The sequence below is a fragment of the Fukomys damarensis genome, unplaced genomic scaffold, assembly GCF_012274545.1.
Source record: "Fukomys damarensis isolate Sample0158 unplaced genomic scaffold, DMR_v1.0_HiC HiC_scaffold_16, whole genome shotgun sequence".
Lineage (NCBI taxonomy): Eukaryota > Metazoa > Chordata > Mammalia > Rodentia > Bathyergidae > Fukomys > Fukomys damarensis.
The window spans coordinates 62,718,193-62,742,863 of NW_022900928.1; the positions used below are offsets into that span (position 1 = coordinate 62,718,193).

Below are 24,671 nucleotides of genomic sequence, written 5' to 3' on the forward strand. Positions count from 1 at the left end.
TTATTTTTTCCATTTCTTTCTTATGTTGGGCTTTAATGGCTTCTATCATGGTCCTGAGCTCATCTATTTTTTTGTCAGTTTCTGCTCTAGAGTCTCGAATCATGACTTCCATTTTGCTCACTATCTCTATGGTTATCAGGGAAATTAGTTCTGTTTTGAATTTTTCTAGAGCCTGATTGATCTGCTTTGTTACTTCCTGTGCTTTGAGTTCAGGGTGTCCTGGTGGTTCACTATTGGCCTTTTCATCCTCATTTGCCCTACTGTTTGCCATTGGTGAACTGGAAGTCTGTCCTTGTGTCTTGCTTAAGTGTTTTCTCTTTTTATTTTTGTTGTTGGATTGTCCTTGGTTTACTCTCTGGGTTATCACCCAAATCTTCCTGATATAGTTGCGCCCTAGCTTCTGTGTCTCTAACAACCCACAGACATTCTCATCTTCATAACATCAGAGAAACAGCTCATCAAATCATCTGCAATGCTTTATCCCAACTGATACAATCAGCAACACATTAAGATCAAGCGCAACTTGGACAAATTTTGTCAAATGCTTTTTTTTTTGCATATATTGTTTATCATGTGATTTTTGTCCTTGCTGATTTACATATTTTACTTTTTAATATCTTCTTCAATTTTGGTAAGGCATATGTATGTAGGAATTTATTCATTTCTTCAAACTTTTCTAATCAATAAGAATACTAATTTTCAAAATAACACCTAATGATGCTTGGTATATCTGTCCTAATATATTCCTATTTTACCTTTAATTTTATTTATTTTGCCTCTCTCTCTCTCTCATTAGTTTTTTTGTTTTGTTTTTTTTTGTACCAGGGATCAAATTTGGGGCCTTGCACTTGTGAGGCAGGGAGCAGAACCACTGAGCTAAATCCCCCACCCTTTCATTAGTTTTTCTAAGGGCACTTTTCAGTATTTTATGCCATGCTGGCTAAGTTGTCATAAATTTTTTAGTTTATGCTTAGCCTGAAATGTCTTTATTTCTCCTTTGATTCTAAAAGATAGCTTTTACTGGACATAATAATCTGTTTTGGGTGCTATTTTCTTTCAAGATTGAAAGCACATTATTCCATTACCTCCTGGCCCTTAGATTTTTTTCTTGAGAAATCTGCTGATATTTGGATGAGTTTGCCAGTAAATAAGTTGGCATTTTTCTCTTCCAGATTTCAATATTCTTTGGTCTATACTCTTTACATTTTAAATATATTGTGACATGGGGAGGTTCTTTTCTGATCATGCCTGTTTGGGGTTTAGTGGCCTTCTTTACCTAGTTGTCCAGGTCTGTCTCAAGATTTGGAGAATTTTCCATTACTATTTTACTGAGTAGATTTTCTGTGCTTTTAGTCTCTATGTTAGTGCCCTCTTCTATCCCAAAACTCATAGGTTGGCTTTTAATATTTTTCCCCGAGCTCTTGGATGTTTTGTTAGTAATTTCTCATTTCTCTTTTTTGCTGTCCAAATGTGGTACTTCATTTATCTTATCTTGAAGTCCTGAACTTCTCTCTTTCTCTCTTTTTTTGCTTCATGTAGCCTATTGGAAGGGATTTTCATTGGTTCTTAAAATTTATCTTACTGAATATTTTATTTCTGAGATTTGTGTTTGGTTTTTTTCAAAGACTCAATGTCTTTATTAAATTACTCCTAAATATCCTGCATTGTCTTTCTTATTTCTTTGAATTGCTTATGTGCAACCTCTTTGAGATCATTAATCACTTTTATAATCATTTAAAAATTCTTTGATATGTTGTACATTTCTGTATCATTAAAAGTTTACATGAAGCATTAATTTTTGGATGAGCCATATGGCCTTGTTTTTTCATATTTCCTAATTTTTTATGTGGAGATTTATACAGCTATTGAGATGGAATTCTCTTACTCTTCTATTTGAGGAAATTCTTAGGAGGGTGGACTTCTCTTGGTGATGTGCCCTGAAGTACTCATCTGCTGTATAGCATTTAATTGTAAGTGGATTTTTGTGACTATTTACCCTATGGCTTCTTTGTGTATAATTAGTGCATACTGTGCTAGAGCATGAGTGATCTACTTTCTCTGCAATTCTCTCTAGTAGGATACTCTGAATAATTGAGTCAGGTGTAGTTAAAACAGTAGACTATGCATGTGTGTTCTCTGTCAGTATTTTTCTAATTTTGTCATGACAGTATGGCTTGAAAAGTTATGGATGCAACTTGTGTTAGCATCGTTTGTACAATTTTTTTTTCTCCTTGCTTTTATTATGTAGATAAAATTCCAGAAGCAAGACTTTAATCTTTCTCCAGTTATTCCTGCTTGGGGCCTTTTCCTTGGCTGGGGGCTTTTATTTTTCCTTTTATTTGGGTTGATGGTAGCCACCAAGATTGAGTGGGAGTATGTTGTGGCTGGACTAAGATGAAATTTCTCTCAATTCTGTTGAGAATATAGCTTAGTGACAAAGCACTCTCCTATTATGTTTCTAGTACCTGAGTCAATCCCCAGAACTTAATGCATGCAAATTTTGTTCCCTGGCCCCAGTCAAGGATCTGGAGTGGTAGGTATAAATTGCTCTGTTTTCTCTGCATTGCTTTTCCAAATCTCTATGGTTTTCTTTTACTTCTCTGTTGGTTCCCAGATCATACAAAAGCTTTTCCATTGTCCTATTTGTCTCTCCAACCTCATATTCCCTGATGATTTCCTTTTAGTGTAGGAATAGTATTCTATTGTCTGGATGTATCAGTTTATCCATTTTCCTACTAAGGGATGTCTTTGCTGATTGTAGGTTTTAGCAATTATGGATAAAGGTGCTATAAACATCTCCAGACAGGTTTTATGTAAATGTGTTTTCATCTCATTTGACCAAATAGCAGGACTATGATTGCTGGATCACATAGCAAGAATCTGCTAAACTATAAGTGGTCATACCACTTTCCATTTTCACCTGTCTTAGTTATTTTTCTCATTGCTGGGACAAAATACCCTGACACCCAAAGTTAAAGGAGAAAGGTTTATTTCAGGTCACAGTTAGTAGAGGTTTCAGCCCCTAGTCAGCTGGCTCCAGAGGCAAGGCAGCACAGCAGAGGGTAGTCACAGATGAGAAACAGTTCATGGTGTGGCAGGAAGAAGGTAGCAAGGAGCAGCAGCAGCAGCAGCCAGCATACCTTTCCTTTTTATCCCATCCAGGGTATCAGCCTTTTTGGTAGTGACACTCAGATATATGCTAATTCCAATCAGTGATCTCATTAAGTACCACACATCCTTAATGCCAGCATCACAGGCCCTAGATCCAGGCAACTCCAAAAAGCCTCACTTATCAGTGCATAAGCCTTTGCAGGAACATCTAAATCCAAGCCATAACATCATCAGAAATAAATAAGATTTTGTCAGTGTTTTGAATTTTTGCCATTGTAATTGGTACATTGTGCTTTTTGTTGTTTTAACTTGCAATTCTTTAAGCCTATATGGTGTTAAGTATCTTATTATATGCTTATTTGGCATATTATAATGTACATATTATTTTGTAAGGTTTTTGTTCAGATCTTTTGCCCACTTTAAACTTAAGTTATTTTCTTACTATTAAGTTTTGAAAATTCTTTCTGCATTTCGGATAACTGTCCTTTATCAGATATATCTCTTGGAGACAGTTCCTTTGAGCAGGAGGCTTCTCTTTCATATTGTGATGATTACCTATGTTTATTCTTCCCCTCTTCTTCCCTCTCTAGTTTTTCTTGCCCTCTGTCTCTTTTCTTTTCCCTCCCTGCTTCCTTCTGCCCTAATCACCCACAGTAATTAGAATAAAATTTGGATTCTTTGCCATACAAGATATAGCCCCCAGTTTCCTGGATAATTTCACCTCTCTCTCTCTATTGCTCTCATTGACAATGTGGCTATAAATAGTGGTTTCCTTCTGCTCTTTATATGAACCCAATATGACCATTCTCAGGGGGTTTCCACTTACATTATTTTTCTAGGATCTTTTTCTCTATTTGTCTCATGATGACCTCCTTTCTGTTATTTTGATCCTATATGAGATGCTTCTCCAAGATGCTTCTCTAAATCCATCACCACCAGAGGACACTCTATCACATTACCTTGCTTTTTTTTTGTTATATGGCTTCACTATAGATTATGAAAATATTTCATAATTATTATGACATTATTTGTATCTTTGCTTTCTAGCTTATTATCTTTTACTTTTATTAGAATGTTAAGTTTTCAGTGGTATAATTTCCTCTGCCTTTTTGACCATGGTATCCATATCCCAAGGTTTATAACATTGGCTGGATTTATAAATATTTTTGATCATCTGAATGTATGTTGGGTACTGAACTGTTTTTATTTTATTTTATTTTTTGGCAAATAAATAGAAAATGTATGACCCCTGATCATGGGGGAAAAAACAGATTTAAGATGTCATACCAATAATTATTTATTTCCTAATGCCTCAAGAGTATGTCAGTGTTCTATGATATCTAGGGCTTGATAAAAAGCACAGAATTAAGACTGTAATGCCAATTCACTTTATGAAAGTTACATTAACATGTTCAACTGAAATTCTGATATAAATTATCCCTTTTTGGTCAAGTTTGGGAAAGACCTATTAAAATACAAATAAGAGTGATTAAAATGTTAATCTGCATATGTAAATTATATAAACCAATGTTATTATCTACATAATAGCCTTCACACATGTTTTAAGTAGTGGAACATTTTTTTGAAGCCAAAGGTTCACTCAGAAGTGGATTATACATATAGACGAGAGTGGCTGATGTTCTGGCTGAAGGGGTGGTGGTAGAACTTGTGTTCCTTACCCACCAGGCACCTCTCCTGATTCCTGTCTCTCAAGGTAGTATATATAAGGCCACCTTTGGCATCCAGAACTCTACAGAGCAAGGTTTTCAGATCATAAATCACAGACTGATTCCTTCATTTGGGAAACAGAAACCCAGAGAGCTGATCTGACTTGCCCGAAGTCCTAAAATCGCTGGCAGCAACAGAACTAAATTCCAGCTCCTTGAAATCTAGTATAGTTGTTTTCACCTGTGTTATCTTATAATCCTGGGCTCTGACTGCTGTAGAATCAGTTTGGAGAATAGCAGTGAGAGTTCCTAACTGGGAAAGAAAAGTCAGACATTTTCTAAGCAGGGTCCTTGCTTAGAATTTTGCTTCTCCTGATTGTACCGACCTCTATTCTCATTTGGAAACCATCTTGAGCCTTTCTCTAGTAATAAAAATAAGGAAAGGAGACTGCTTTCTCCATGTATTTATTTAACAACTATTTTATTACTCTAAATTTTAAAGCATTTGAGAAAAGAAGTTTTACCTATAGGCATTATAGATTCTACTGGGGAAGAATTGCCTAGCTCTGTCTGGAAGTACAGGATCTTTCCCTGACTATTCTTGGTTTCATTTTTTAGTGGAAGTTTAGATTAAATATATCTTACCTGGCACAACTGCTAGATCTATATCAGCCATAGTGCTGATCATCTTCTTAGTGTAAAATGGAGTTAGAGGAACTCAGCACCTATTATCCTAGCACACACTCAATAGATCTTTTAAAATTATTATTATTTTTAATTGTAGATCATTACATATTTTTATTCTTTTAAAAAATTTTATTGGTACCTTTTAGGTATACAATATAATGACATTCATCATTGGAGATTGTACCTTTACATAATATATCTTGGTTCTTATTTTTCCCCCTTCCCCTGCCCTCGCTTCAACCTCTCTACTTCTCTCTATTTACAAAGACTTTGCATCCATTTTTTCATTTTCTCATGTTAATTGCATTCCTTTCTTTTCTTTCCCCTCTTCCACTTCCTCTTCCCCTTTAAACCATTTCTTTCTATTTCACAATATCGATTATACATTTTGATCCTTATTTATACTTTTAGTTTCTCACACCAGAGAAGCTATTTGGTATTTATACACATCTTATTTATTTCACTTAAGAGTATGGCCTCAATGTTCATCCATTTAGCTATAAATATTTCTAATTTTTTATTCCTTATGGCTGAGTAGTACTCCATTTTATAAAAAAAAACCCCATATTTTTTGTTTATTTTTGGTACCAGGGATTGAACTCAGGCCCTTGCACTTGTGAGGCAGGTGGCAGAACCACTGAGCTAAATTCCAAGGTACCACATCTTTTTTGTCCAGACTCCAGTTGATGGGCAACTGGGTTGTTTCCAAGTTTTAGCTATTACAAACTGCCACTATGAACATGGGTGCACATATATCTTTATGGTATGATTCTTTTAATTCTTTTGGGAAGATACCCAGCAGGGGAAAGCTGGGTCAAATGGGACCTCTAATCCTAGTTCTTTGAGGTATCTCCATAAAACAAGTGCATCTCTTATTAAAAAGCTTCTGCACAGCAAGAGTAATCACCAACAGGGTGAAGAGGCAACCCACAATGTGTGAAAAAATTTTTACCTGCTGTTCCTCAGACAAAGATCTACTGTCTAGAATATATAAAAAACTTAAAAAAATCAAACTTCCCAGTTTAAAGAGACAATCCAAAAAACAGGCATCTGAAATTAACAGACATTTCTCAGACAAAGAAGTAGAAATAGGAAATAAACATGAAAAAATGTTCAACATCATTGGTCATTCAAGAGATGCAAATGAAAACAACACTTCAGATTCCACCTCACCCCAGAAAGAATGGCTGCTATCATGAAATCAAGCAATGACAAATGCTGGTGGGGCTGTGGGGGGAAAAAGGAATACTTCTCTGTTGGTGAGAATGTAGTCTAGTGCAATCATTGAGGAGATATTTTTTAATTAAATGAATGATTTTCAGTGATATGTGCAAACTAGCAAATATAGTTTAAGAATATATTGATTTGATTTCTAATAATATATTGAGGTGGATGGACTTCATTTGAGCCATATGCAATTGTTATATCCCAAGCATCAATAATACCCACATTGAGATCCTGGAAAATGTCCTTTATAACAAGATTTTGAATGTGACCATGAAAGTCACTCAATCTTTCCACATCACTGTGCATCTCCCTGGTGTTTTCTGTCTTGATGATAACCATAGTGTCTGGGCTTCTCAGAAGAAGGCGCTGAACAGCTCTGTGGACATTGAGGACCCTTCGTATGAAGACATCAAGGGGAAAGGGTCTGAAATGCTGGCCCAGAGAAATTACAACAATGGTATTTTTATCTCCTCCAATTCTGTCAATGATCCGGGCAATGTACTCAATCCCTTTGACTGAATATTCCATTGAGCCAACCAAGGGGTAACTGTGTTTTTGCCATTGGATGTTAATATTCCTATCCAAATCCACAGCAAGTTGGTGTTTCAGTTTTCCAGATCCATGTAGATCTACTGACTTCAGTGCTGATGACAAATTGGCAGTCCCAAAATGAAAGGAGAGTAATGTTACAAAGATTAATTAGTCTTAAATGTAGGAGAGATTGTTTTTTAGAATTAAATAGGTTAATCATATCTGATTTATGATAGGCTTAGCTGAAGGAATAATTTGGAAAATTATTTGAAAAATTTAAATTGCTATACAAATGTAAGAGATTTATGTATGCCTTCTTACATCAGACTGACTAGAAATATTAAGACATTGTGATAAATTCATTGGAGGATGATTTGATCAGTTTTGTAAGTATTTTTATAGACCTTGTTAACTTTAAACTATGATCATTTGAGAACAGTTCTGCTTGATTTTATTTACATTAAAAGAAAAATGTAGGGCTGGAGATATAGCTCAGTGGTACAGCCCTTGCTTAACATGTGTGAGGCCCTAGCTATAATTGCTGCTACCACACACAATAAATGAATGAATAAGTGAATGAATGAATAAAATAACATAAAGAAAATAAGTGAATCTAATTCCTTGACCACTTTGCAAATTCTTCTATTCTTTTGTGTTTTCTTCCATGTGCATGCAATGGTACTGAGTATGTTTTATGATATAATAAGAGTATTACCACTCATTTGTTAAGTACTTTACAGTTTATAAACCATTTCTTTGAACTGATAATTTACCTCAAAGATGCTTTTGTATTTTTAAAAGTTCCATGTTATATAAAAGAGAGAAAAAAATCACCTGTTGAAGATTACAGTTTGTGATGAAATCAGCAATTAAGATTGAAGTCACCCCCAAGTCTTGTGAACATGGTCTACCTAATCTTGACACATTTGAAAATAATCTCATATATACAGAATAAGATGAAGCTCTTTAATTTTTTGTCATTTTAATTATATCCATATCCAAATTATTTCTAGCTAGAACTTCTGAGGAAAATGTATAATCAATGATTATTAATGCTTTATAACATGTATCATCTTCAAAATAAAGCACTAAATTTGAAGTCTTATGCCGGTGAGGTTGGAACATAGTGATGCTGGAGGATTATTTGGAGGCAAATGGAAGAACTATTTTCTTCACTCTGCCTCCAATTTACTTTAGTTTTCTTCTCCAAAGCACACTCTGACCATAGAGTTTAACTTCTTTTTGGGGGGTGGTTACTGGGGGTTGAACTCAGGACCTTGTGCTTGCCAGGAAGGGCAGTGCCACAGAGATAAATCCCCAGCCCAAATTTAAATTTTAACAAAATGCACAAAAGACATGTTCCTACCTCAGCTTACAAGAGAAACTGAAGAGGACAGGTAACTCAATAGATCAGCAATAAGAGACTCACCACTACAGAATGTCATGCTGAAGGGTATCCCTAGACCATTCATTTTGTAGCTGAGCAAATTGAGGTCCAAAAGAGTTAAATGACCTTTCTAGAGGTCACAACCTAAAACTCTCCCCAGTTGAGAATTCTTGTAATTTGCAGCCCAATCCCTACTTTCCCCCTGATTTTCCTATTTTTATTGAGAGGATGAGCTTTTATTCTGAGTTAGAGGTCACAAAAGTAGCCTGGTATAGAAAGGCCAAGATGGAGTCACAGCCTCTGTATTATTCCTAGTCATAGTAGCTGGGGCTCAGAGACATAGAGCGTTGCTAAATCTATTAATTGTTTCTGAGTTGTTACTGTTGAACTCTTGGTTTAGTAAATAGGGCAAGTTGACTAAGATTCTCACAACTGAATTCTACCCCTAACGCTGACACTTATGAAAATCAGTGCTATTGCTTTTTGGGCATTTTCTAAGTGCCAGTGTGCCTTAAAATGTGTTAAATTCTTTATATCCATTACCTATTTCATCTTCAAAATCAACAGCGCATATGTTACTATTTTTAGTTGATGAATGAGGAAATTGAGTAGAGAAAATAAGATGCCCAAGGTTATTTTTTCTAAGTGGCACAGAATAGGTCTGTTAGACTCTAAATTCTGTGCTTTTATCCATTGTGCCTGCCAGATGCAAAATCTGTCCTATTATCAGGTATTGATAATAGTGGTGATTGTGCTTGCTTCAGCAGCACATATACTAAAATTGGAACAATAATAGTGATGATAGTTTACACCAAGGAGAACTTATTTTGTAGCAGACAGTATTCTAAATACACCATATATATCATCTCATTTTAGCAGGTGAGTATTCTTTTATCTTCATTTAGTAGAGGAGGAAACCATGGAATGAAATGGTTTTGAACCCAGGTCACTAAATCTAGAATCTGTAAATAAAGTAATCATTGTACCAACTGTAGAAGAGGGGAAATTCAGTATTTTAAATCATCTTTAGCTCCATCGATAATTTTCTGAGACTGTTGTGTAAATATTGAAGCATAAATTTTGCAGGGAAAGGGAGGTAATGCTTTTCTACACTGGTTCCCTTCTAGTCAGATAAATGTGTCTTTTTAAAAAGAAATATTATGTCTTGTGAACATTTTTGGTGTTTCATGATAAGTAGTACGATAAATCTGAAGTGAAAAAGAAGTTTCTGAAGGGGATATATATGAAGAATAGCTAAGAATGAGGCGTACTGTTGAGACTGGCTTTGAAGTATTCCATCCACTGGCGAATCGTGGAATCTCCCATTAGATATATGAGTTTTCCTCTCAGGCAGTCTTTCATGCTGACTGGAGTCAAACTGCAGGAGACAGGATACCATGTGTATTTCCAGGCATGTCCACTGGGGATTGTGGGTAACATTCCAGGCTTGCATTTCTCTTTCACTGGGACTGTTTCTGTTGCCAAAAAAATCAGCAAGATATGATCTTCTAAAACATCAAATTATCCATCAGTATTTATTGAGAGACATCTGTCTTCCCTAAAGTATCCTCTTAATAGGGAGCAAAAGTGTTGGAGGTGGAAGAAAAGCCATATCAAAGCATCTTCATAATGAAACAGCTAGTTTTCAGTAAAATTTTTCTGTGATGTTAGTTTCTTAGCTGATACCCATTAACGGTCATTATAAGAGCACATGTTTTTCCCAGAAAAAAATGGCCTCATGGAAAAATTTAAGTATTTTTCAGCATTGCTTTAAAAGCAACATCATCAATTCTCACAAAGTAAATGAAAGATTATTCATTCTATCATTTTAGCCCAGTTTGTCCCTGAGTTTGTCACACACTATCACAGTGTCTTAAATGCCACTATCAAACTATGCATTTTTTGAGTAAAAGGCAGGGTGGTATAATATAGATTGCTTGGAAACTGGCCAATATGTGTGTAGGTCTGAGGTCAGGTATTAAACCTTAATTCACTGGCTTATGAGGAGCTGAGGTGCTAAGATGTGATAGGTTTGAGGCAGTGATTATTCATCACCCACAGAAAGTAGTTTAGTATTTCAACAATTGGGATGAGTTTACCCATTTATCTGTCATAAAAATACTATTTCTACATTCCAGTGCATATATTTTAATGAGGACAAGTATGTTAATAATTAGCAAGACTTTAATGCTGAACTGATATAGATATAAAAGCAGTTTCCTTAAATCATTTTAGATGGGACTTCCCTAAGCTCTTTAAAGTCAAGTAATAAAAAATAACAGTAAATATGAATGTAGAAGTTCTACATTGCATGTTAAAGTTGAAATGTGACAGACTCAGGGTGTCGGAACCCTATGTAATTCTTGGGATAGAAGGGATATAGGAGGTAGTGATAGTGTCAGTGTGTGCAGGTAAAGAACTGGGACAGTGTTTTAACACTCATAGGTTGTTGTATAGGATGAGCAGGTAATCAGTTACCTGCTAAGTAGACTGGTGATGAGAGATATAGTTTTAGTGATTTGAATCATTCACTTCCTTAGGTACTTGGTACATTGACTGACCTTGGACACAATAGATGAACAGAGTCCTGGTAGACCTGAAAAATGAAAACACCCAGCAGGAAGAGGAAGGCTAGGAATAAGCACCCAGCAAACACAGAGCACTTACTGTTGCATTTTGTGACATGAATGACACTGGAGTTTTCCATAATCTCCACACCCACATTTGACCTTAGAGAGACAATATAGAAATTAATATGCAGGTGGCCCCAAATCAGTAAACAAGACAGATTATTCAATGCTTCTGCTGTTTCCTGTTAAGCTGGTTGCTGGGTCCACATATTAATGTCATTTAATAGATTTCCATTTCCTTACCTATTATTTCATAGGATACAGTTACTTAGATGGTGTTCAAGGTGATTTATTGAGATGCAGATATCATATGTTAGAGCACACATATATAAATTCTGCCAAAAAAGTATACACACTTCTGCAGTTTGCTACTAATAAATGTCTGGAAGCTAATGGCCACCACTTTGAGCACCTCTTGTAATTGTAGAGGCCAAAGGTAATGTATTAATTTTATGATGTCTCAATAAATTTAGTGTTAAAATATTTATACATAGTTTTCTTTTCTTGATATATATACATTTTTTGGGCAGAATCTGTATTTCTTAGTCATTTTCAGTTTTCATTGGCCCCTATTTTTTATTTCATTAGTGAGAATGAAATATCCAAAACATTTGGGGACTTTTGGAGGCTGAGCTCTGTCTCCAAATGAATTCACAGTTCCTTTCTCAAATGACTCTACATACAGAGTATCAAAGATATAATTACAAGACTTTTCTGTAGATTGTCATATAAGGCAAAAACATAGTCATCAGCAATAATTATTTACCTTTCAAAGAGGGTCCATTCTTGTTGGCTAAGATAGGAAATGTTCTTGTTCATGGAACGCATGTGGGTAAGTGCAGCACAGGAAACATGTGGAGGCCTCACACAGTAGAAAGCTTCTTGGTCTTCAGCATCCAGATATCTGCACAATTCAGCACTTGAGTTTAAAACCAGGGCACAATCAGTATTGACCTGGGAGTTGCCATTGACAAACTGGCCCGTGAAGATCACCCTGTCATAACCTTGGTTCCTTGCCCTCCAGAGAGCTGATGCCCCTTCACTGGGGTGCACGAGCAGGACAGACAGGGAGACCTGGCCCTCCCAGAATAGAGTGAAGCTGACAAGATAGGTGCCATTGTTGAAATCTGTCACTTTCCCTGATGCACCTGCTTTCAGATCTGTGGAGTACATCCTGGCCCTCAGGAAGTCCCCACCATATTCTTTCCTATGTCCCAGGTGGTCTTTCACTTCCAACAGGATATCCAGCTGGTCCCCCTGGCAGTACTTATCTCGAGGATTGAGGATGGTAGCTTTGCTCTGTGTGGCACTGGTAGTAGCGATTTTGTGGGTGAAGGGTCTGGGTGGGATCAGCTGGTCCAGTTTCTCCAGGACCTTCCTGATTTCCAGGTCAGTCTCTGCTGCAGAAAGTACTGGACACTGTGGTGCTTTAGTGCACAAGGGCTTCCCAATGAAGTTACAGTGAGGGAGGGGGTCAGTCCACTTGAGTGCAGCCCATATCTGAAATGACAAGAAACAGAATAAAGAACATATCAAATATTCCTTTAATGTGGCAGTTGTTTGGTTAGCCAAATTTTGTCTTTTATAAAGCAGTGATAGTTACAGAAATTAAATGACACTGAGATTTTATGATTATATATGTTTCATATGCGAAATACTTTGTTTATAGATTCTATTAATGTTAGTCCAGTTTTCATTGGCTAATTTATTTTGGAAGACCTATTTATCCCCAATGGGCCCTGAACCCTAGCATCATCTTCTGAAAATTGGTAATTAAATCTACCTTAAAAGCAATTGTGAAGACCAAATTAGAAAATGTTTTTAATTTCATAGTAGAAAATTATTGCTATTGTTTTTATTTTTATCTTAAAATTAAAATTTAGTAAAAAACTCAATTTTAGACAAAATCTGAGCAGTTCAGAAATGCTAAGTATCATTTTTCAAGCAAAGAAAAAGATACTAATTAGTAACACAAAAAATAGGGAGCATTAATTCACTGGTAAATGTAAGTGCACAGTCAAAATCACAATATTCTAATTCTGTAATGATGGTAGATAAATCACTTGTATCTTTTGCATAAAGGTTAAAACAAGCATTAAAATAATTGCTATAATAGTTTTTAAATGTTAAACTACTTCAAAGATGTAACTTCAGAAATTCAAAATATGGTATCAGGATGGAGTAAAAGTATGAAGATTTTTATGGACCTGAGTTCAATTCCCAGTACCAGAAAACAAACAAACAAAAGCATGAAGATTTTCATGTGATCAAACTTTAGTTATCAGCTTACAATAGGGTTTCATAACTATAAGATTCCTTTATATAACTTATGGTAATCATAGAGAAAACATCTATAGTATTTTCTTAAAGGATAAAAGTAAGGAATCAAAACATACACCCAGAGAAAATAATTTGTTTACAAAGGAAAAAAAGCAAGAAAGCAAGCATAGAAGGAAGGGATAAATAACCTACAAAACAACTGGAAAACAATATAATGGCAGTAGTAAGTCCTTTCTTATCAATAACTGCCTTGAATATAATGCATTCACCAATTAAAAGACAGAGCAATTGAACTGAAGAAAGAATATACCAAGACCCAACTATATACTGCCAACAAGAGATTTACTTTATCTATAAGAACACACCTAAAGTAAAAGAGAAAGGATGGAAAAAGATACTTCATGCAAATAGAAATAGAAATGAAAAGAGAACGTGAGTTGCTATACTTATATCAGATAAACTAGACTTTAAATCAAAAACTATAAAGCCAGAAAAGGTTATTATTTAATGATAAAAGATTCAATTCTTCATCAAGAGGAATATGTGTGTGTGTGTATATATATATAATTCTAGACATAATCTGTAACATTGAAGCACCTCAATATATAAAACAAATACTAATAGAAGTGAAGAGAGGAGTAGATTGTAATACAGTAGTAGCAGATGATACAGTGCCCTATTTTCAGCAGTGGACAGATCATTCAGACAGAAAATCAAGAAACATAATTAAACTACACTTCACTGTGTTGGGGATGTAGCTAAAGGGGTAGAGCAATTGCCTAATGTTCTCAAGACCCTGAGCTCAATTCCCCAATATTGTAAAATGCAAAACAAGACAAGACAAAACAAAACAAAACAAAAAACCAAACACAAAAACTACTCTTGAGACCAAATGGACTTATGTAACAGACATCCACATAGAACATTCCCTTTAATGTTCTCCATGCTAAGTGATATGGTAGATTACAAACAAGTCTTTTTTTTTTTTGTACTGAAGATTGAACTCAGGACTTGAGCTTCTGTGGCAGGTAGTGGAACCACTGAACTAAATCCCTGGCCCTAAAAATAAGTATTAACAAATTAAAGTCACATCAGGTATCTTTTCCAACCACAAAGTTATGAAACTAGATATCAATAATCGGAAAAATTTCAGAAACTTTACAAATACATGCAAATGAACATCCTCCTGAAAAACCAATGGGACAAAGAAGAAATTAACAAAACATATCGAATCTGTGTAGGAGTGGTGCACATCCTATTACCTAAAGACTGAGCGTGGAGGGTTGACAGTTCAAGGCCAGTCTGGGCAATATAAAAAGACCTTGCCAATAAAAAAAAAGATAAACAACAGAGACAGACAGACAGAGACAGAGTAAAATGAAAATGGATGCATAAAATACCAAATCTATGGGATGCAGCAAAAATAGTGCTAAGAAGGAAATCTATAGCAGTAAGCACCTAAATAAAAAAAAAAAGAAGAAAGATCTCAAATAACCAAACTAATGTCACTTTAAGGAACTAGAGAAATAAGAACTAGCTAAGCCTAAAGTTAGTAGGAGAAAAATAAAGAGTATAGCAGTTGAAATAAGTTGAGACTGAGAAAATAATAAAAATAATCATTGGAATTGTGTTTGTTTTTGAAAATATAAACTGAAAAACCTTTAGCTAAACGAAGAGAAAAAAGATAAATAAGTGAAATCAGAAACAAAAAAAAAATATAACAGGAAAAGGAGATATTACAACTGATATCATAACAGTCTACTATGAACAATATATGCCAGCAAGTTGGATAACCTAGAAGAAATGGATACATTTCTAGACTCATGCAACCTACCAAGACTGCATCATGAAGGGAAAGTCAGTAAGAAACTTGACTGGTCATAAATCCTCCCATCAAATAATCCAGGAGTCAATGGCTTTACTTCTGAATTCTACCAAACATTTAAAGTACCAGTCCATCTTAAACTATTCAAAAAAGTTGAATAGGAGAGAATATATACTCAATGGTGAAAAGCTGAAACTTTTTCCTGGAACATCAGATAACATAAAAGGATGCTTGTTTTTACTACTTCTGATCAACACAATACTGGAAGTTCTACTCAGGCTAATTAGCCAGGAGAAATAAAGAAAAGGCATTCCAATTTGAATGGAGAAAGTTAAATTGGCCCTATCTGAAAATGACACAATCTTATATAGAGGGAACCCTAAAGATTCCATCAAAATTAATAAGCAAATTCAAGTTATAGTAGTATATATGAGCAATACACAAAAATCAGTAGCATTTTTATTTTTTATTTTATTTTATTATATATATTTTTTGGTTCCAGGGATCAAACTCGGGTCCTTGCACTTGCGAGGCAGGCATTGGAACCACTAAGCTAAATCCCTAGCCCTCAGTATCATTTTCATACATTAACAACAAACTATCTGAAAAACAAGACGAGAAAACAATCTCTTTTACAAAAGCTATCAAAAAATTAAATACTAGGAATAAATTTAACCAAGGAGATAAAGACCTGAACCCTGAACACTTACTATAAAATGTTGATGAAGGAAATTGTGCAAGATACAAATAAGTGGAAAGATACTCCACATTCATGGGTTAGAAGAATTAATATTGTTAAATTGTCTGTACTACCCAAGCAATCTGCAGATTTGAAGCAATTCCCATTAAATTACCAATGATATTTTCATGGAAATAAAACAACCAATCTTAAAATGCATAAGAAATTACAAAAGATCCTGAATTCTGGGACAAAAAGAACAAAGCTGGAGATTATGCTATTTGACTTTAAAAGTCTAGTAATCTATATAAAAGTCTACTAATCAAAACACCCTAGTACTGACATAAAACAGGACATATAACCAATGGAATAGAGAGCCGAGAAACAAATCCTTTATTTATGGTCCCTTGACATTATACCAAAACACAAAATGAAAAAAAGGATAATCTCTTTAATAAGTAGCATTGAGACAATTGTGCATTTACATGCAGAAGAATAATTGAACCTGACATCAAATGTTATAAAATCAACCCAAAATGGATGAATGGCTTAGATGTAAGAACTGAAACTATAAAACTCCTAAAAGAAACATAGGAGACAAGCTGTATGATATTTGTCTGGGCAATGAGTTGAAGACGTAAACACAAAAATTTGGTCACAGAAGAAATAAGTTAGCTAAAATAAATGTTTCAAGAGATATATTGTCTAACCCGGTGGCTGTAGCTAATAACAATGTATTGTATTCTGGAAAATTGCTTGAAGAGTAGATTTTAAGAATTCTTAGGAGAAAAAAACAAAATAAAGAATAGATGAGATAGTGTGTATATTAATTACCTTAATTTAATTATTCCACAATCCATACATATTTCAAAATATGTTGTACTATATACAACAAAATTTCCATGTATCAATTAAAAATAAGTTTTAAAGGGTCAGGGATTTAGCTTAGTGGCACCACACCTTCCTTGCACATGCAAGGTCCTAGGTTTAATCCATGGTACAAAACAAAAGTTTTAAAATAATAAAAACAGGTCTGGGGATGTAGCTCAGTGGTGTTGTGCCTGTCTTGCAATTGCAAGGTCCTGAGTTTGATCCCCAGTACTGCAAACAAACAAACAAATAAATACATCAAACGTGTGGGGCTTTTATGTAAAGTACAATTACCTATTTTTTATTTCATCTTTTATAATTGCTTGAATATTCATTCTGTCATTTTTAAAGTATTTTCTCAGATTTTTACTAATATACTATAGGTTTATAAAAATGTTTATTTTCTAATTATAACACTGATTTATTATTAAAAGTTAGAGACTGCTGAAAGTACTTGAGAAATAAAATTGGCCACAATCATATCAACCATTGACCTCCAACTCAGGGTGATCTTTGTACCTCAGCTTCTGAAATTTGTGGATTACAGGTGTGCACCACCACTCTGGGTTTAACAGATGTATTTTTAAAAAAGCAACACTCTTAAAAGTAGCGGAGAGTGAGCACAAGCAGTCAGGAATGGAGAGGGGTCAATACTTGAAAGAAAGCAAAAGACTGTAAGAAGTGCTAAAAGAAATTCTTTAGTCTGAAGAGAAATTATACTAGATGGGAGCCAGATTTTCAGGAAGGAATGAGAAACATGGGAGGTGGGAAATACAAGGATAAATACAAAAGACAGAATATTTTTTCAAGTTCTTTAAAGTGCATATAATTATTTAAAGTAAAAACTGTAAATTTGTAATAATATGACAGGTATACCATAGAGAATAGAGTGAGGTATACGTGAAAGTAAATAGAGTAATAGGTATTGAAAGGTTTTTGCACATTAAATGAAGTGGCATTTTAGTAATTGTAAAAGCCAAGCATACATGATATAACAATGCCTAGAGAAACTATTTAAAACAAGGTAGAAACTAAAAGGAAATTCTAAAAAAAAAAAAAAATTTTCAGTTAACTCAAAGTGCAGCAGGAAGGAAAAACAGGAACTGACAATAAAAGGACCAAGCAGAAAATAAATAGCAAAGAGGCAGATCTAAAATCACTCATAGTAATAATTCCATTAAAAGTAAATAGACTAAATATCCCATTAATAGGAAGAGATAAATAAAAAAGCAAGATCCAACTATTTACTCTCTGCAAGGAATACACCTTAAATATAAAGATGACTATAGGTTGAAAGTGGATAGAAAGCAATATACCAATAAGTATAAAAAGCTAATATTATTAGATTAGTCTATGGAACAGAGAATAGTACTGGAAATAAATATGGACATTTTATGGTGATGAGATAATTTTTCAGAAAAAAATACAGCAAAAGTTGATGTTAAAGGGAAAACTAGAAAAATCCACATTCATGATTGAAAGTGTAATAGTCTTTCTCAGTAGTTGCTAAGGAACTCTGAAAAAAATGACAAAAGATCCAGAGATTTCAACATTATTTTAGTTATGTATTGTCACCATTGTGTCACATTATCAGATATTTTTATACTGTTAAAATTTCAAATGAAAATAAGTGATTTTTAGAATGGTAGGTTAATTTCCTGGGCACAAAAATTTAGGGTAAAAATGTAACAAGAAAATTGTGATTTGAGGTGGAGACTAAGCACATATTGCAGCCCCAACTTCTGACTATAAAATCATGTAAAAGACAGAAAAGAACTTTACAGCTCTATCATCTGTGATGTAGAAAGAGACACCTTAACAGAACCAGAACCTATGGGGTATCTCCTGAAAAATTAAAGACGGGTAAGATTAAATAGAGGAAAAAAAAAACAGAGTTCCAAATACAAAGAAGATGTAGGATACAGAGGCTGCTAAAAATTTGTATACATTTCAGGAAAAGAAAAATAGTGTGATGGTGTTTTTTACAGATTGTGTTACCCTTGTATGTGGGACCCTAGAGGATGTTGTTTATCACAGAAAAGAAATGGAAAATGCATGTGCTGCAATTTTAATGACCAAGGTTACCCAAGCAGCAGCTCACTGTACTGAGAAATGTCTGGAAGCTCATGGACACCACTTTTGTAATTGTAAAGGTCAAAAATAACTTGTATTAATCTCATGATATCTCAATAAATTTACTATTAAAATATTTATCCAAGTTTTTCTTTTCCTAAAGTGTGTATACATTTTTTTTTGGAAGACTGTGTATTTAGGATGGAAATCCAATGGTACCTATCAACTGCTTTTTCAGCTGAAGCTGGAAATCCAGAAGATCATGTGAAATCAGAATTTTTAATATTTGAAAAAATCTAGAGCAAAAAAAACCCATAATTAAGGTGCAAATATGCAACCTCTGTGTGGGGGTTGAAAGGCTGTGCTGCTGTAGAACTCATGATTAGCTACTGAACAAAATAAAGCACCTATATTAAAAGATTAAATATCAAAAGCAACATTTTAAAATTTTAGTAGAGTATTTAGGCAAATCTAATGTTGGAAACGTTTCTAATGAAGGAAATGTTTTCCTTCAAAAAACACTACTTTTGGAAAGACAGATAAAGTTGACTACATAAAATGGAAATATTTATTTTTCAGAAAGTCCCTTAGTACATGCTTAACAGATATCAACTATCTTAGTATTTAAATAGTGTGTAAACTTCTAAAACTACTATGATCCATAGGTTTCAGTTTGGACTTTCCCAGAATAGAATGAAGAATAAGTAGAAATTTACTTTTGTAAAACAAAGAAAATAAGCAATTCCTACCTCTGAGGAGTTGTGGAAAACTGTAAAACTGATCCAGAAGGCTAATATAAGCAACAGTGCCAACAGGGACTTATGATTTGTCATAGTTGTTTTCATAATTCAGACCCTATAAGAGGCAATACAAAATGCACAATCTTAAAGCACAGCAAAACAGAAAGAAAAACATGGGAACACAAATTTTTATGCCTTCTGATTACTTTTATCTTCAGATAAATTACTCTCAGAACTCAGCTTTGGCCCTCTCAGCTGCCCTTGATGTCCCCCAGCTGCTGTCTTTGGCTCGGCTCGTACACTGCACAGAAGAGAAACTCTGGAGCTCACCACAGATTCCACAAACCCAAAACAGGAAGCAGGCGCCGTTGCTTATATGTCATTGATGTCTGTCTCTAGGCTGTGTGTCACCTCACACATTCCCCTCCCTCCCTTAAATTCAAAGAGCAGTGCCTGCTTTGGCAGCACATATACTAAAAATATTGAATGCAAAGAGCAGACAAAATACTTCAGCAAATACTGACACTGAGACACTTCATTATAGTGCCTTTCTAATATAAACTGATTTTACAGCTTCCTTAAACCTTGTCTATAAATGTTTCACTTTCTTGTATTACTAACCTTTCCAGAACTCTTCAACCTTGAAAAATTATTTTAAAACTCATTTATACCTTTATTTTAAATATTTTTCAGGTTTTATCAGTGTTTTGTCTTTAATTCATATTAACATTTGTCTTTGATTTAGAATTTCAAATTGTCTTTTCAAATTGCTTGGGCCAAGTATGTAGTTCAGTGGTAGATCACCAGTCTAGCTTGTGCAAGTCTCTGAGTTCAACCACTGGATCACAAAATAACATAGAGTAAGGTAAAATAAAGTACGATTCATTTAATGCTGCCCTTTAAAAATTTTCCATCTCTTGAAATATACTCCCTGCCCCAGACTCCCATTTTATATACAGACATTAGAGATTTCAGCACTCAAGAATAAGTATTACAACTTTCCCTTACCCATTCCATTTTGTAAATATTTTCATACCTTTAGCATAAAGAGAAGTCTCAAGGTATTTAATCTCATACCTAGAAACTTCAGTAAGCTTGGTGTGAAGGCTTTCATCTGAAGCCACTAATGCTATTGGGGTATTTCCTGTCTGTATCAAAACAAATCACAGGTATAAGTTGCAATCTCAATAGCTTGGATTTGCAGCTTCTGTGTGTTTCAGCTCAGAAGAGTCAGGCATGCTAGCTCTACCTTAAGGGAGGACCTGAATCACAAACTACAATTTTGAGGTCAAACAGATGGAGAAAGAGGAATGAAACAATCTATCTGGTAGACAAAATGATTTTTTTTGTCAGAAGCCTTAAGGAATCTAATTTTAGTAAACATATGATAATTATATGACAAGAAAAAAGAAAAGAAGGCCAAAACTTTAAATAATTGAAAGTAGTCACCTGTGAGGAGTTGAACTTCCTAGTTTCCATCTGAGCCCTGACATCAAAACCCAAATGCCAGGACTCAAGCACGTATTATCTCGTGTATAGTACATACTCAATAAAATTTGCTGAATCGAACCAAAGGAAACTCAAATAAAATGAAGACAAGAAAATAATATTGACTACCTCTCAGATGTAGAGAATGATATCTTACATTCACAGGTTTTAGTCCATCTTGGATTTGTACTCTTGATCTGATGATGAAAACAGTGCCAGAAAAAGCAGGTGCCCACAGGAAGTATCAGTGGGTTAACTTGTAGTTCCTTCCATGATTTCGTGGGTCTCACACTGTCCCATACACGAGGTTAAAGGTAAAGGTCCTTCAATTCTTCCGGTCTTTTTTTGTAAGCAAGAATCAGGACCCATTTCAAAAAAATTTTACAGATTTTAATCCTTCCAACATCCTTTACCATGGTCTGACAAATTAGCCATAGCTATGCTTCTTTATGATTTTACATGGAGACAGTTTATAAATCTGTGTAGACTGGATCTAGAATTGCTCATTTCTGCTCTAAGGAACCTATAATAGGAGGAAATGTTTGCTGTGGGTTTGGTTTGGCTGCGCTTTAGGAGACTGATGCCAGCAACCAACCCAGTTTACAGCCTACTCCAAGACAAATAGATTTATGGATTTTAATTTTCTTCAGTTATACAGATATTGGTATTTAATATGAACCTGTCAATTTTTTATAAGAGGCATACTTATTGTGCTCGATTTAAAGAACTGAAAATGCAGAAGGCAGTTTCAATACTTTTCCCAAATTATCTTGTGAAATTTAAAACAGGGCAAAGTGCAGGATTCCTGTCATTTTGACCTCTGATTCAAAGTACTTTCCACTACTCAGCATGACTTCAACTTTTGTGATATAACCAAATTCGGGTGGATCCTGTGGCTCATGTATTTGTTGACATTATTCTTAGAAGAAAGGACTATTTTTATTTTTTACCATGTTTTTCTTCAAAAGGTTCAAAAGGCTAGTGTGAGCAAGATATATGGTCTTCTATAGTGCACTATCCTTGCAGTTAATGTATGTTTCATCATCATCTTCAGTTAGAGTAGTTTCCTTTCCCCTAAATTTATCTCAAAGAGGGGTTTGCAATGGGAGTTTAGTCACAGATAGGACCATGGAGCTCTGAGTTTACATAATTAAACACAATCCAGGAGATTAACATTTCTTTGGGAATGAGTAGAGTAAGAGTAGTGCTGGTCAGATTCTAAAAGAGCATAAGCAAAACAAGCAGACTTCATTCGGCATTTGGCAAATCAATGAACAGGTGTTCAGAGAACAGTCCCTGGAGTCCAAGTCATAGGGAGATGGCGCCTGCAATTTCAGAAAACAAACAAACTCTGTCACCAAGGCCACACTATAAGGTAATCTTATTTCCATGTGATTTAAGAATAGGAACTGTCCTTACCCCAGAAGAGTGAAATATAAAGACTAGATAAGTTTCAACATCAAGAATGACTCAGGAGTGCAGCAGTGAGAACTTGGCATAGGACTCATTAATTAATGATGAGGAGCACAGGCTGTCACAACTCAATCTTTGTTTTCCCAATAGAAGAGGCCAAAAGAGCAGTTCTGTGTCAGGCACCTGGATAGATAGCGCACCATGGCCTCAGACTTGCCTGCCATGGAGAGGGTCAAGGACTCTGTGCCTTTTCTAAGTTATGCAGTGGGAAATGGACTGCTGTGCCCGTGGGTCTCTCTGACAGAGCCAGTGAAAAACACTATAGATACATCACTTGTTATTCTACCACCTGAAAACAGAGATGAACATCTATCTGTTTGCTAACTTTGTGGCGTGGAAACCTGTTCAGAGGCTGGCCTGAGAAGCCTGCTGAATAGGGGTGCTTATTTTTGGTTCTGACAGGTGGGCAGTCAGATCTTCTACTTGTTGCAAGCTGAAAGAGATGAATGTGTGTAGAGAAGAAAGCAGTTGGTTGTGGTTGTGGGCTACACAGACTGGAAAGAAGCAACTACTATTTATTGAGGACTTACTCATACCAAAGTATACTATGAGTTAGTTACCATTTTCAGATGGGGAAAATGAGGCATAGGATGTTTAAATCCACTAGCTAAATCCACAGTTAGTAAATAGAAGAGGCAGGCCTTGAACCTAGATCTCCAGAGTTGCGTATTTAACCACTCTCAGGTTTTACCAGTAGTCATGGCCAGTAGTCATGAGGCAGAAAAATCCATGAAGCAGATAGGAAGAGAGTAGAAATTAGACGTTAACAGCCGAAGTAGATGAGGCAGGGACAGGAAGTGATTATATCACTAAAACAGTGGAGCTCCACAATCTGGGTATGCTACTGAGATGGTTATCAACGCTATCACTAGAGCTGCAGCACTTCTTACCCTTCCCCATAGTTCCTCAGTGTCACTTAAGATCTCTGTGAAGCCTAGGTCATATTTTGAGTTAGAGGAAAAGACTTTTGGAGAGAAAGAATTATCTTTCTCCCTCAATTCACAGGCAGGATACTAACACGTATGAAACTATTAAATTATGTAAACCAGCTACATGTATTATACACACGTCATTATTTTTGTTTGCTGACTACATAAAAGAACACTTTTACCATGAAGATGAGAAGTGAGACAGGAAGACTGAGTATCATACTCAAATCCATCAGACTTTTAAACCTTAGTAATCCTAGTAGCATGTATCTGATATTTTCTATTATGTTGGAAAGGTACATTGCTTTTAAACAGATCAATAAACATGTTTTTTCACAGTGATGTGATTGGTTTCCTGAACAACCTTAATGAATGTGTACCTTGACAGAAGAATATGGGCACCTGGCCATCTGGTCAATTTTTGACCAAACTTTGTATAACAGGTTTGCCTAACTGAGATTTTTTTTATCTCCATAATTAAAAAAGCAGTAACCTATTTTTAGAATTTGCAAGCAGTCTTGCCCTTCATGATTGACTGGAATTCCTCCAACATGAAGGTCCTTTCAGTCATGTGACTGTAAAGCAAGTGTATGCTTCTTTTTCTTGCAGAAAACACAAGTTAAGCAGAGTAACTCAAATGCAGATATGAAAATGTTCTATTTCATAATATAAATAGATGCTTAGTTAAGGTGAATTATTTTTCCGCAGAATTTATCATTCCTTTGGAGGTAGGTGATCTTACCTGGTTCTCTGTGTGAACTTGAATTGCTCCATATGTGTAAATTACTGCTTGTTTTTTCAGGATTTTTTTCTGTTCTCATTTACACAGCTTTACATGGTTAATTGGGAATCCTGGCCCCTGGAGAAGAGACATGCAGGTCCAGTTTCTCAGTCACTTCTGATTCATGGAGTAGTTTATCCAACAGAGGCTAGGTTGGACTACTGATGTTAATGATTTAGAATTATTTGTGAATGAATAAATCAAATTTCATAAATATGTTGCTCATGGGTTATTGTGTAACTGACACTTAGAAACCTTGAAATAAGTCAGGTACCTGTTTGTAGAGTTTGGAT

At 35.0% G+C, this 24,671-nt stretch overlaps 1 protein-coding gene across 8 annotated transcripts; it reads right to left on the reverse strand.

Moving 5' to 3' along the window:
• Nucleotides 1-6,666: 6,666 nt before the first annotated feature.
• On the reverse strand, nt 6,667-24,431 carry LOC104865733 (NXPE family member 4). Of its 8 annotated transcripts, none has more exons than XM_010629423.3 (6): nt 24,340-24,431; nt 19,717-19,822; nt 12,007-12,740; nt 11,278-11,339; nt 9,882-10,085; nt 6,667-7,336 (listed from the first exon to the last, which is right to left on the reverse strand). In XM_010629423.3, exons 2-6 carry the CDS (start codon nt 19,810-19,812, stop codon nt 6,801-6,803), a joined length of 1,632 nt encoding a protein of 543 aa, XP_010627725.1. In that variant the 5' UTR covers nt 19,813-19,822; nt 24,340-24,431; the 3' UTR covers nt 6,667-6,800. The 8 variants fall into 8 exon arrangements, with proteins under 8 accessions (XP_010627725.1, XP_010627722.1, XP_010627721.1 ...); XM_010629420.3 differs by lacking the exon at nt 24,340-24,431 and adding an exon at nt 21,353-21,716; XM_010629419.3 differs by lacking the exon at nt 24,340-24,431 and adding an exon at nt 21,325-21,716.
• Between the last annotated feature and the right edge of the window lie 240 nt (nt 24,432-24,671).